Raw genomic sequence first — 12,861 nt, forward strand, 5'->3', positions numbered from 1 at the left:
GGCGAGGCTGCGCGAAGCCAACATGCCGGAAAACCTCTATAACACCATCAAACGTTACCTAAGCAACAGAACCATTAAAGTCACCGCCCCCTATGGCACACTCTCCAGGCATGTCCATCGGGGTTGCCCTCAAGGTTCGGTCCTTTGCCCGCTACTGTTGAATATTGTCTTGGACACCTTTCCTAACATCGATCTCCATGAAGTTCAATCTCAGGCATTTGCGGACGATCTCATTCTGACGATACAGGCGAACTCAAGAGCCGCGTTAGAGGTCCTCGCAAATCGGGCCCTGACCACTCTCCAAGAATAGGCAAACCGAAATGAACTCAAAATATCCCCCACAAAAACAAACTCCATCCTACTAAAGGGACGCCTTGATATTAGGCGGCTTACGCAAATAAAAATTGGGCAGGAAACGATCCAATTCTCCAACCAACTGAAATACCTAGGCGTGATATTGGACCAAAACCTCTCATTTCAGGACCATCTGAAATATCTCCGTGAAAAAATAAGACGCTACGCAGCCATGGTCGCCAGGGTCACGCGTAAAGAATGGGGCTTGAAAAAGCGAGTCCTCAAACTGTTCTACAAAACTATCTTCACTCTGATCGTCACCTACGCATCCGGCACATGGTTTCAAAAAACTGCAACAGCAATAAACAGACGTATCAGAGACCAAATTCACAGATCCATCCTCCTAACCATCACTCACGCCTTCCGCATGGTGAGCACCCATGCTCTGCAGGTGCTCGCCGGCACTCTTCCGCTGGACTTAGAAATCATACAACGCGGCCTACTGTACTATCTAGACAAAGGTACCCCACAGACTTTTCTGGGATTCACTGTTGAGCTAACCAGCAACAGAAATGTGGAAAAGAAGAGGATACAAACTCACCTGCAGCAGGCATGGCAGGAAAGGTGGAGAAACTCAAAAGGGAGAGATCACAAAGAAGTTACTACCCAATATTGAACAAAACTACCCAACCTCACCCAACTGGTTCCCCCAGGTCTACAAGTAACGTACCTCTTAACTGGACACGGAGCGATTAATGCCAAACTGTCTCTACTTGGGATCCAGGTTTATCCAACTTGCACTTGAGGGGGGCTGGAGAGCTGGCAGCACCTCATGTATGACTGCAGGCTCTATGAAGACCTACGTGGTGTTTTACTCACCAGAATCCACTACTTACCACAGGGACGAGAAGATCATCTCCTAGACACGAAGGAGGAGTATCAAGCCTTCTCGGATTACGCACAGGCACTGTTCGCGAGGAGGAGAAACCAAATGGTCGCAGCCCACAACCCACTACCATTATAACCAAAGAACGTCTGTTCTTCAGCTCGCTTGGACTGGGACACCAGAAATGACCTATCCCCAAGAATTAGAAAACTCAGGAAACAAACTATACCAAAATAGACTAACATAGACGGGGCCGTGTCCCAGGAAAGACAAATGGAATGACTACCAAACTTAGACACCCCACCAGCTGGATCTATGTGAACAAGACACATTCCTGAGAACTGGAAGGCTTAGGAAATAAACCACACTAAGGTAAAGGAGTAACATGGACGGGACCCAGGTCCCAAGGATGACAACTCGGACATGACACCAGATTGAACACCACCAACAGGGTCATTGTATAGTTTTCCTGCAGACGCTTGTTGGCGATCGCACCGGGTTCCCTTGCCTGGTGCCTCTCCACCCCCTCCGCCTGCGCCGGTGGTGGGACGGTCCTCCCGGCGTCCCCTACTTTCTCCCCGTGTGGAGCGAATCTCCGCAAATTACACCTTCTCGGACTCGAAAACAACCCAATGTGTGCATGTGGCTCTGTGGAGATCTGGGGACACCAGGTGTATGACTGCGAACTTTATGAAGATCTTCGCGTTGAATTAATCATCCAAGTGCGCCTTAATCCCAAAAACCGGGAACACTACTTACTGGAAGACGAAGCCTCATATATATAGCATTCACCAAGTTTGCCCAGAACCTGTATGCCAGACGATTGACCATTTCTCTGCCTGCAAACTTCGAATAGACGTGTCAAACATAGCTTCTCAGAGACCCCAAACTAGACGTCAGGTTTCACTGCTTGATCCTTCATGCAGGACAAAACTGGAACTCTTCTGAGAAGTGACAAAACTCCACTTTCCAGAACATTGACTACCGGACGGGACAACAGTCCCATGAATGACTCCCAACTATGACATTTTGCACGATCTATTCAGCTAAACTAACATTGGATCGCCTCTGCTGAGCCTCAAGTTTTTCTGGATGGTGCGGACCTGACCCTGTGGTCTGGTTTGCTTCAACCCATGCACACAGGCCAAATTGGCAACCTGAGCCGGCTCCCTTGTCTGGCTCACTGTTTCACCTCTTCCTGGCAGGGTGGTGAGGGGACAGTTTGCTGTCCCCTCCCCACCCTGCCACCTTATTTCTTCCCTCTGGTGGGGCATGGGTATGCCCCACTGTAAACTGGAGTTGCCTTCCCTTTTGGCTCCATATTTCTGTCTATTTCCCCCCAGTCTTCAGCCTTCACCCACTCTATCTGACAGCAACGTGAACACGCCCCACACAATCTAAAATCACCAATCGAAATTAATTTTGCCCAACATTTTGGACTTCTAGCGCTTCCCGCGACGCGTACGCGATTTTTTTTAAAGGTCCTAGCCACTGAAATCTCAGGAAATTAGGTGGCAGGACCTGCCAGAGTGAAACTAAAACTACTGGGTTCCTGGTTTGCCTCCACGGGGCGAAGGTGGGGCAACGTTGGGCCTCAGCAGGGGTCCAGCGACTAAACGACAATTTATCTGTCTTTATCAAAAGACAGATAAAGTAAATCGTTTTGATGTTGTTCTTGAATGTAATGCTCTCCTGCCTAAAAGTCTCTTCCACAAAAAAGTTTTCTCCAGAAAAGTTCATTAAGGATCTTATAACGTAACACCCTGGTCTTTTCTGGTGAAAACGGATTTTCTGACCCCAGTGCATTACGGAATATTTAACTTGCTTTTTGTACTCGAGCACTCACCGACTGCCAAAGGAGACGAGAGCGTTCTCTAAATTGATCTAAAGGGCACCCTACCTCCCTTACCAAACAGATCCCAGGTGTGTGTTCTCTCTCTCTCTCTCTCTCCTCGAGAAAATCAGACCTCAACTGTAACAACATACTTCTCCAAGGCCCGAAACTGTAATTAGATTTAGCCTACCTACTGGGCATACTTTATCTGAAAGGTTCCACTTAGCTCATTGGGATGAAAATCTACCATAAGCTAATCGTATTTTAAATCTTAACCGTCAGATCACCTTCATTATAAATCTATTTTATACTTTCGATTTTTATCTATTTTTCATTGGAAAACACTTCTAAAGTTCCTCGAATCTATGATAGGAATTGAAGCCAAGAATTTGCCAGGAAAAAATGAAGTTATAGTTCCATTATACACACACTGGCCAAAAAAATAAGAACTTTTATTCGATATCGAATCGAGCCGCCTTTGTTTCGAATTACAGCACGTGGTCAGCGCGGCATGGGTTCTATAAGATTTTTTAGTTCGTGTTGGTCTAATTTTAACCATTCCTCCAGCAAAATATTGGGACACAGTTGAAGAAAGAGGACTTAGTTGCCGAATAGCTATCTCCAGCATATCCCACACATTCTCAATCGAATTGAGATCGGTTAAATGTGAGAGCCAAGGAAGATGGTGGAAATGCATGGTATCCAAACCATTCTTGCAAAATTCTGGCACGATGTGTCATTGCATTGTCATCCATAAGGTTGCCACTACCTTCAGGATAAAAATGTGACATTGCAGGGTGCAGTAGATCTGATAGAGAATTCTGGTACTTCCTGGATGACAGTGCTAAACTAGCGAAAAGGACTAGAGAGGACTTAAATAGTTCTGGAGAGGACTCTATTGATAAGAGTTTGGGGTTGGACTCTCTAGATAATGTGAAGATAGCTAAAATGAAATTGAGAGATACTTTTGCGAGAGAATACAATGTGCCTAGGTTTCTATCAGCCCAAGTTTTTGATTTATGGGACAATCTGGAATCCAGGATTACGGATTTACAGATAAAGAACAAAGTCTGGAGGCAAGGCTGGATGAAAGAGCTAAATCTAATACGGTGACAAGAACCTTTGCACAGTGGGTCCCTCAACAATCAAAAGTAGCTGTGATTACGTCAAGAAACGATAAGTACAAGAATTATTGAGGCGGATTCTGAGAATGATTTAGATAAGATTAGGGAATGTGTAGGATTTCAGGAACTTGGACTGAGTCTTGAGAAATCAAAAAAGCTAAAACCAAAGCTGTTAGCGTGTGATGTAGGACATGCAGTGAGTAAAGAAGAAATGTTCAAATAATTGTGGAACAGGAACTTAAGGGAGCATGGCTCTACTAGGAACAATGTTATGGAAAATGTTGCTGTGATTTCAATAAACAAAAATAAAGATGGTTTTACTACAAACTTACAAACTAGATCCTTCAGGCATCTTGGGCAGATTTTTAAAATTTTAGTTGAAAAAGGTAGATTTTTCATAAATTGGGACTCCTGTCGGGTTGAGGAGATTATAACAGTGCTATAGATGTATGTCGTATGGTCAAATTTCAAAGTATTGTAGGAATGAGAACTTTTGTGGTCACTGTTCTGGTCGAGGGCATTGCTTTAAAAACTTCCCTAAATTGACAGAGCCTCGTAAATGTGTTAGCTGCATGAATTGGATATGAATATGAATATGTGATAAGAATTGGACATGGCCATATCTCTTGTTAAAGATGGTAGGGCGCCGGTTTTGGACCTCTTGGAGACCCAGGTAATCGAAAATTTCTATGTAATGTATCCGAAAATTTTACTCGATATTTATAATTCATATTTAGAAGAAAATCTGTTCCCTATTTGTAAAACTGCTGTCCTTAGATGGTCCTAAAAAATCCAGAGAAGTCCTTGAGCGAACCGTCGTCATATTGCCCAATTGCATTGTTACCTATATTGAGAAAAATATAAGAACGATTAATTATAAGTAGATGCATTGCAAGGGATGTAGCTTCGAACTTCATTTCAAAGAAACAGTACGGTTTTAAAAAAGGCAGGTCCACAGAAGACGCCATTCGAAAACTGATGGACACTGTACATGATTCTGTGTTCTGATAATTTATACAACATCTTGCAGGATTACTTTTCGGACCTCAGTGTTCTTGTCCGGTAAAAATTTCATGAAACAACATGTAAAGTTCAACGAGGTTGTCTCCAGGGATCCATAAGGGCCCCTACATGTGAACAATGGTGATGGATGAATTTTTAGAGGGTGACTTGGGGGACGCTACACAGATGTGTTGGTTGTGTCGGGTGACTCCAAGAAAGAAATTGAGGAGAAAGGTAGTATAACTTTGAGCAACTTGTAAGATTGGAGTGCCTTTCACAAGCTCACCATTTCTAAATAAAAACTGTGACCTTGTTATGGAAGGGTAGGCCAAGCCATTCTAGGTCGCCAGTTATTAGAAGTGGAGGGGTCTCTTTGAGGAACGTCTCTAATGTTCGGTACCTGGGTTTGCACCTGGAAGAGCGTATCTTTTTCAGACCATGTAAAATAAAGTAAAAGTTAAGCATTTATATGCCAAGCTCCTGGAGGGTCGTCAGGGTTAAATGGGGAATAAAGGGGCGCGCCCTAAATATGTTATACGAATATGTCTTTGTACCCATTCTGACGTATGCTTTTGGAGCTTGGTTTGAATGCGTCACGAAGGTGATAATTAAAAAGCATCTATTTTCAGATCAGAGGTTAGTTCTTCCAGTGCCAAGCCGCACTGGACCAGCATGGCAGATTATGGTCCAGTTCCCTCAACATGAATTGGAAAAAACCATACTACCATCTCCTGAGACCGACTAACTTAGTCATTCTTTGAAAAAGGCCCATTAAAATTGTTCATCATCGACGGGATTCAAACTCAGGTCTTTTCCACCCGGTGTGGGGATAACCGCGAATCTACCACTGTGCTATGAACGAGGGCTCGATTTGTGTTTACTGAACGAAAAACTCGAGTTTTCGGGGGAGGAAACCATGCTACCTTCACCGGAGACCGACTAAATCGGCCATGTGAAAAGGCCCCAAAAATTTGTCTCGTCATGGACGGGATCCGAACTCGAGCCTTTTCCTGAGGTCCTTTCCTCAGAACGTTTCGCAGGTCTTTTCCCTAGTGGCTTGCACAGTTGATATAATCACTGTCGGCCACCAGTGAGGGGAGGTCAGAGATTATACCAACTGTGCTACCCACGAAAGAGAAGTTTTCGTTTAATCATTGAGTTGTTAATTGGAGTAAGTTATCTCCATGGGCGGTTGAGGCTGACAACTCTGGAAACTTAATGGATTCTAAGATATTTACTTTCGTGAGAAAGAAACAGGCAGTTTATATTCTTTTTATTGTTTATTTTTGTACTTTAAATTATTTTCACTTATGTTCTTTCTTTTTTTTTTTTTTCCATTTTGAATGGTGCAAAAAAAGTGACTCTTCTTTGTACTATATGGCTAATACTAATACTAAATCTTAACTCCACCAATGTCTTGGCCTCGGCCATCAAAAGACAGATAAAGTAAATCGTTTTGATGTTGTTCTTGAATGTAATGCTCTCCTGCCTGAAAGTCCCTCCCACGAAAAGCTTTCTCCTGAAAAGTTCAGTAAGGATCTTATAACGTAACACCTTGATCTTTTCTGGTGAAAGCGGATTTTCTGACCCCAGTGCATTATGGAATATTTAACTTGCTTTTTGTACTCGAACACTCGCGGACTGCCAAAGAAGACGAGAGCGTTCTCTAAATTGATCTAAAGGGTACCCTACCGCCCTTCCCAAGAAGATCCCAGGTGTGTGTTCTCTATCTCTCCTCGAGAGAAAAAAAAGACCTCAACTGTAACAACACACACTTCTCCAAGGTTCAAAGTGTAGCCGGAAACAGTAATTAGATTTAGCCTACCTACTGGGCATACTTTATCTGAAAGGTTCCACTTAGCTCAATGGGATGAAAATCTACCAGAAGTTAATCGTATTTTAAATCGTAACCATCAGATCATCTCCATTATAAATCTATTTTATACTTTCTTTCGATTTTTATCTATTTTACATTGGAAAACACTCCTAAAAATTCCTCGAATCAATGACAGCAATTGAAGTCAAGTATTCGCCAGGAAAAAACGAAGTTACAGTTCCGTTATAGACACATTGGCCAAAAAAATGCAAACCTTTATTCAATATCGAATCGAGCAGCCTTTGTTTCGAATTACAGCACGTGGGCAGCGCGGCATGGATTCTATAAGGTTTTTAGTTCTTATTGGTCTAATTTTAACCATTCCTCCACCAAAATATTGGGACACAGTTGAAGAAAGAGGACTTAGTTGCCGAATAGCTATCTCCAGCATATCTGATACATTTTCAATCGAATTAAGATAGGTTGAAAGTGAGAGCCAAGAAAGATGGTGGAAATGTATCATATCCAAACCATTCTTGCACGATGTTCTGTTGCAGTGTCATCCATAAAATTGCCACTACCTTCTGGATAAAATTGTAACATGAAGGGTGCAGTAGATCTGATAGAGTACTTCCTGGATGACATTCGACCACCTTTATCAACGGACTCAGTTCGTGCCAATAAAACATTCACCACACCATGTCACCACCTCCAGATGCTTCGGTTGTCTTAACAAGGCAAGCAGGATCTGTCACCGCACTCTCTGCCCACAATCAGTTTAAAACAAAGTGTATCGTGATTCATAAGAACACATCACTTTCTTTCATTGTTCTGTTGTCCAATCTCGACTTTTTCGGTACCACTGCAAGTGGAGTTTTCTGTTTTTCTCATCACCCTTTGCCATTACCCATCTTCTTCAATTCCACGCCCATGGCACAGTTGAAATAGGGAAGTTCTGGGCTTGGTTCAGTTCCGATTCAGATGATTTAGGTCCGGTGGAAATAATAAAGGGGTTTACGTCAGGAGAGATTACTAAGTGTGGGCCATAGAGCATGGAAAGAAAGCAAGCCACGGAGGGAGGGTGTCAGACTGAGATGCATAAGGTGTTTAAATTTTCTTTAAATGGGTCACACAAACCAGGGTGGACATAAATACAAACTATTGGGAAGGAGTAATAGACTGGAACTCAGGAAATTTACGTCTGGTCAGCGTGTTTTCGACCACTGATATAAACTGTCTTTCTGAGTGGTCCAGATTGACAATCCAGTGAAGTTTAAGGGGTAGTTTGTTCGGTACTTTCTGGCGGTGATTGGAACGGAGTATGGTTTTCTTGCTTTCCTGGCTTCCTTGCTCGTTTGGCCTTTGCTAATAGTGGGTCGGAAGGATCATAGGTGCACTGTAGAAATGGAAAATAGTTAGCAAATACGACACTCAGTGATGACAGAAATACGTGTTTAACATCTTTTTATAGTTATTGCGATATAATGCTGGCAATATTGGCGACGAGAGTCACTTTTTAAGGTGGATGCTGTACTTTCACCACTTCTGAACTGGGGAACGTCGGTTTTAATTGGTTGAAGAGTTTAAAAGAGAAATAACTTGCCATTTTATGCACAAGAAGTGGTGAAACTTGGATCACCACATTGAGTGGTGAAACTTGCCATTTGCACCACTCAATGTGGTGATCATTATTAATCTCAGTAAAAAGTATAGAGATTGTTGTCAGTCATTATTGTTTTCTCTCTTTCTGTTTCTCTCTCGCATGCACACACACACATGCACAACAAAGGCAACAAAAACTGTTCTTTGAAACTGGGATTTCTTCAATTAATACGAAGAACAAGTTCTTACCTGTTGGCCTAGGAAATGGTGTGTTCACCACGGTGACGTATTCCCTGACATCGTATGACGTTGTCACAATGGTGACATTATCGCTAGTCCCAGATGTCATGTTAGAACATCGAGAAACAGTTGGATCACAACAAAGAATACCCACAGTCATTTAGTATCTTCCATCTTTGATGCAAAGAAGGTTTCCAAATGCGAGGAAGTGACGTAGCTCAGCACTTCCGCAATGATATATTCGAACCTTCTGTACAGTTATAAACCGGAATGCTAAATGGTCGAGAGAAATGTCTTTTCTCCCCTTTGGCTCTTCCTACCGAGAATCTCATCGCACACGCCGTCCTGATATGGAATATTAGATCTTTTTCCGGCATGATTTCCTCCAAGTTCTACTTCCGGTCATTGTGGCGACGCCTAGCGACAATCTCTTTTATCAGAACGCATATCTGCACTGAACAGAAAAGTTCCATACAGCTTTCAAGATGAGTCTGCAAGACGCGAGAGGTGTAAGGAAGGATCATTTTTTTTTTGTTTTCGTTTTGGGCCGGCCCTTCTAAAGATCCTAATAAATTTATGATCCTTCGACAGAGCCGTTATTTTAGTGAACCTACAGATAAGAGGCCCTGCGATCGATATGCCTGGCATGCGGACTTTGTAGCACCACAGAAGGAGAGAGAGTCACTGGCGGATAAGAGATGAGCTTCCACGAAACAGCCAAGGGTCGATGCAAGATTGAATGAGCGCACGTGTTGAATACCTCAGCTTCGTTGTCCTTCTCTTGTCTTCCGGCTCTGGAAAAATAACGAAACATTAATTAGGAAAGAACTCTTGGTAAAGTAAAGCTAACAGTAATTAACGTCGAATACAATGCGAATAATCCAGTAAATGAGATTCAAACATCACGAGAATACAGTGACTGACTAACTGGAGTAAGGTTGGAAAAAAGCCCATAAAGTTTTATACCTTCCAGAATGCAGTGTTTGAATATTTATAATTTAAAAATGACGCCAAGAGGGTTGTTCAAAAAGTAGTGGCGCACAGGGACGGTACAAACAAGACGAGCTCTATTTACGTTCCTTCAAAATAAGCTCCCGCCTCCTGTATCCAATAAAAGCAATCAAAAGTACTCGAATATCCATCATTAGCTCCTCATATACCGAGACCAGGGCACAATGGACAGTATTCACCAATTTCCCTCACATTTTAAAATCCAGGTTCGATTTATGTCGCTTATCGTTCCTAATTTCTTTCCGTTTTCTAGGGCTTATTCTGAACTGGACATTGTAATTCTTCCAGATTCACTAATCGAATCTTCCTTCTACTTTTGTTCCCTTCCATATATGCATTTCTTGAATATTACAGCAATATTGACCAACTTCAACCCAGCCCATAACAACAGACTATTATAGTTTATGGCAACCTTTCCTGTTTGGCTTCTCTTTGAAAAATATATCAATGAGAACGTCAATAGATGGCGCTGTTCTATCGATGAAGATAGATGGACAAAAACTGGGGGGTCCATAGAAAGTGGCAGAGGAAATTTCTACATACCTTACCAAACACTCTTCTCAAAAGAACTAGGTTAAAGAGAAGTTTACTTTGGAGATCAAAGGTATCTGAGTGCACCCAGACAAAAGCTTCGGTCTTGCTGCTTCTGTGACAACTTCAAGACGAAGGCTCAACCCGAATCAACTTTACTCTGTAAGAAAACCCGTTCCAGGCTAACATTCCGGGCAACACATCCAGTGTCATCCAATTGTGCCTTCTTTTAAGTTCCCCAACAAACACGCGCTGCTAAAATATCCTCCCTAAGAAAATGTCGATATCCTTATGTCAACAAAGGATTTCTGCCTCTAGCGAGAGCAGACAGGGCAGCGTTCTCTCTCGGCTGATGTACAGGAAGCACTAATCCTCCTGAGAAAGGCAGGTAGGTGGGCAGACCTCCTCCGAACGCTATTTTCAGAATAAAGATGTGTGGGAGTCGCTAACAGGTGTGCCAATGTCCTGAAGGAACGAAGAGCTGAACAGCAGAAATGGAAGAAGCATGTGGAAGCAAAATAAATCCGATGTTCACCAAGGAACGTAATTGAAGTGTGCGAAAAAGATTCTTCCGTGATGGGGCGCCACAGTAGTGATAGACATAAAAATTAACCATAACAATAGTAAATATCTTAAAGTAAATATTGCTCGCCAGTTTCGCATTTTAGGAGATGGATTTCTGATTGAGTTGATGGATTTCGTTCTATTTATATTAATGAATCTTAAAAAAAATGTCATTAATATTAAATTACTAATTTCAGTTATTGATGGAAGTCGTGGTCTTTCATCCTGCGTACAATCATCTGATTCGTCTACTGCTATTGACTCTGATAAATAGCTTCCGTGTATGATATCCATCCTCTCTAAAATAGGTCCATATCGAACGAACATTTAAAGCTAGCAAAGGGTCCAATCCTACCCTGAACTTGCCACCATTATCAACATCGTCGCTGAGATATTAGAAATCGTTCTCTCCAACTACCCGAACTTATTCCTTCTGCTCAAATAAAGTCCCAACTACTAGGACTTCAGAACTATAATTTCCACCGTAACTAACTGGTCAAATCCCTTGCCCAAGCAAAACTGTTAAGCAGTAGTTTTCCCCTTTGTTAATATCTATTGCAGTTTGTGTTTGATTTACCACACAGAGAATTACCTGGAGATCAGCACTTAAGGAATGGATGGTGGATATTCGAGAAGTTGGTTGTACAAGGCAAGGTTTATCAAACTGGAAGACGGAGTGAAATGCGCTGTCATCAGCAAAACTATGGATAGGATTTCCAGTCAGTTGATGAAGGTTATTAATATACAAGAGGAAAAGAGTGGAAGAAAGAAGTGAACCTTGGGGAACACCAGCATTAGTGGAGAAATTAGAAGACAGAAAGCCATCTTCTATCACCCACAGTGATTTTTGTAATTGGATACCCAATTACAAAAATCAGTTGGAAAGCCATAAGATCAAAGCTTATTTGGATGATCTTTATTCCTAACACGAACAAAAGCCTTTGAAATGTCGAGTAACTGATTGAGTTTTACCAAATGTTTCCAACAAATTTGTCCAACCATGAGTAACCTAAGTCAATATATCATTGTTTTATCAAAATGAGAGAATCTACATTGGTAATATTTAATCTAAAATGTTTCGAGATAGTTTAATAGTTGATGGATTTCTCCATTCCTTTGGAAAGAGAACAGGTAAGTATAATGGATGGGATCGATTTTTCACCCTTCTTAAGAACCGGTTGGATGTGAGCAAATTGCTGTTTTCATTACTGTTATGTTCACCTCCTAAGTCGAGGAATATTGATATCCTCTCCGTGTCTGTCCTGAACTCAATAACTCGTTGTACGACTCGTCGACATTCAATGTCAACTATTTGAAAACGATATCAAAATCTACAAATATATCTCCTCCCTTGAAGACTCACTCGTCAAGTGAAGTTGCATCTTGTCAACAAAGAGCTGCAACTTCCGTTTGAGAAATGGGTTAGTCTCAATCACTTGGATCATAAACCGATCCTCCTGCATGGGCAGTGCAAGCAGTAAATGAAAATGGCCTTTAGCCTACATGAGTTCGTGGTGGAACATTAACTCACAAAAAGTTAATTTTAATTGACATTGATCTCCCAGCCATACATACATAAGATTTCTTAATAAGTTTCGAATCTCTAGCACTCTTTTACTCGAAGTTATTTACATACACTGCATATCCAGCTAAACATGCTTTTTAATTTATATTACACCTGTAATGGGGCAGCAAACAAAATAATGCCAACAAAAAGACACTTTTTTCTTCACCGATAGATGGCACTTCAAGATATCGGGCTTGTTTCTTTTATCTTCCATTAATATTTGGCTCCGTTTTCCATTGTGTGTTGTCAATCTTGCTTTAATGTCTTATTTTCAGTTCGCTGAACATCCAACCCCCATTTCTTACTAGCGTTGGATGACACTGCCATCTATAAATAGTTCTGTCAGAAAATTTATTTGTTTTTCCCACGTTTGGAAATACCAACTTTAAA

The 12,861-nt window shown here is 41.8% G+C and overlaps 1 protein-coding gene across 1 annotated transcript in view; it reads right to left on the minus strand.

The window, feature by feature from the left end:
• LOC150087719 (uncharacterized) overlaps positions 1-12,861 on the minus strand; it is a 174,132-nt gene that overhangs the window by 105,698 nt on the left and 55,573 nt on the right. The window contains exon 2 of the mRNA XM_090369917.1: positions 8,808-9,592. Within this exon, the coding sequence (XP_090226043.1) occupies positions 8,808-8,958 (151 nt within the window). The 5' untranslated portion in view covers positions 8,959-9,592. The remainder of the gene's footprint in view (positions 1-8,807; positions 9,593-12,861) is intronic.

This window comes from Mastigoproctus giganteus, chromosome 3 (genome assembly GCF_048544385.1).
Source record: "Mastigoproctus giganteus isolate SK-2022 chromosome 3, ASM4854438v1, whole genome shotgun sequence".
NCBI classification, from domain to species: domain Eukaryota; kingdom Metazoa; phylum Arthropoda; class Arachnida; order Uropygi; family Thelyphonidae; genus Mastigoproctus; species Mastigoproctus giganteus.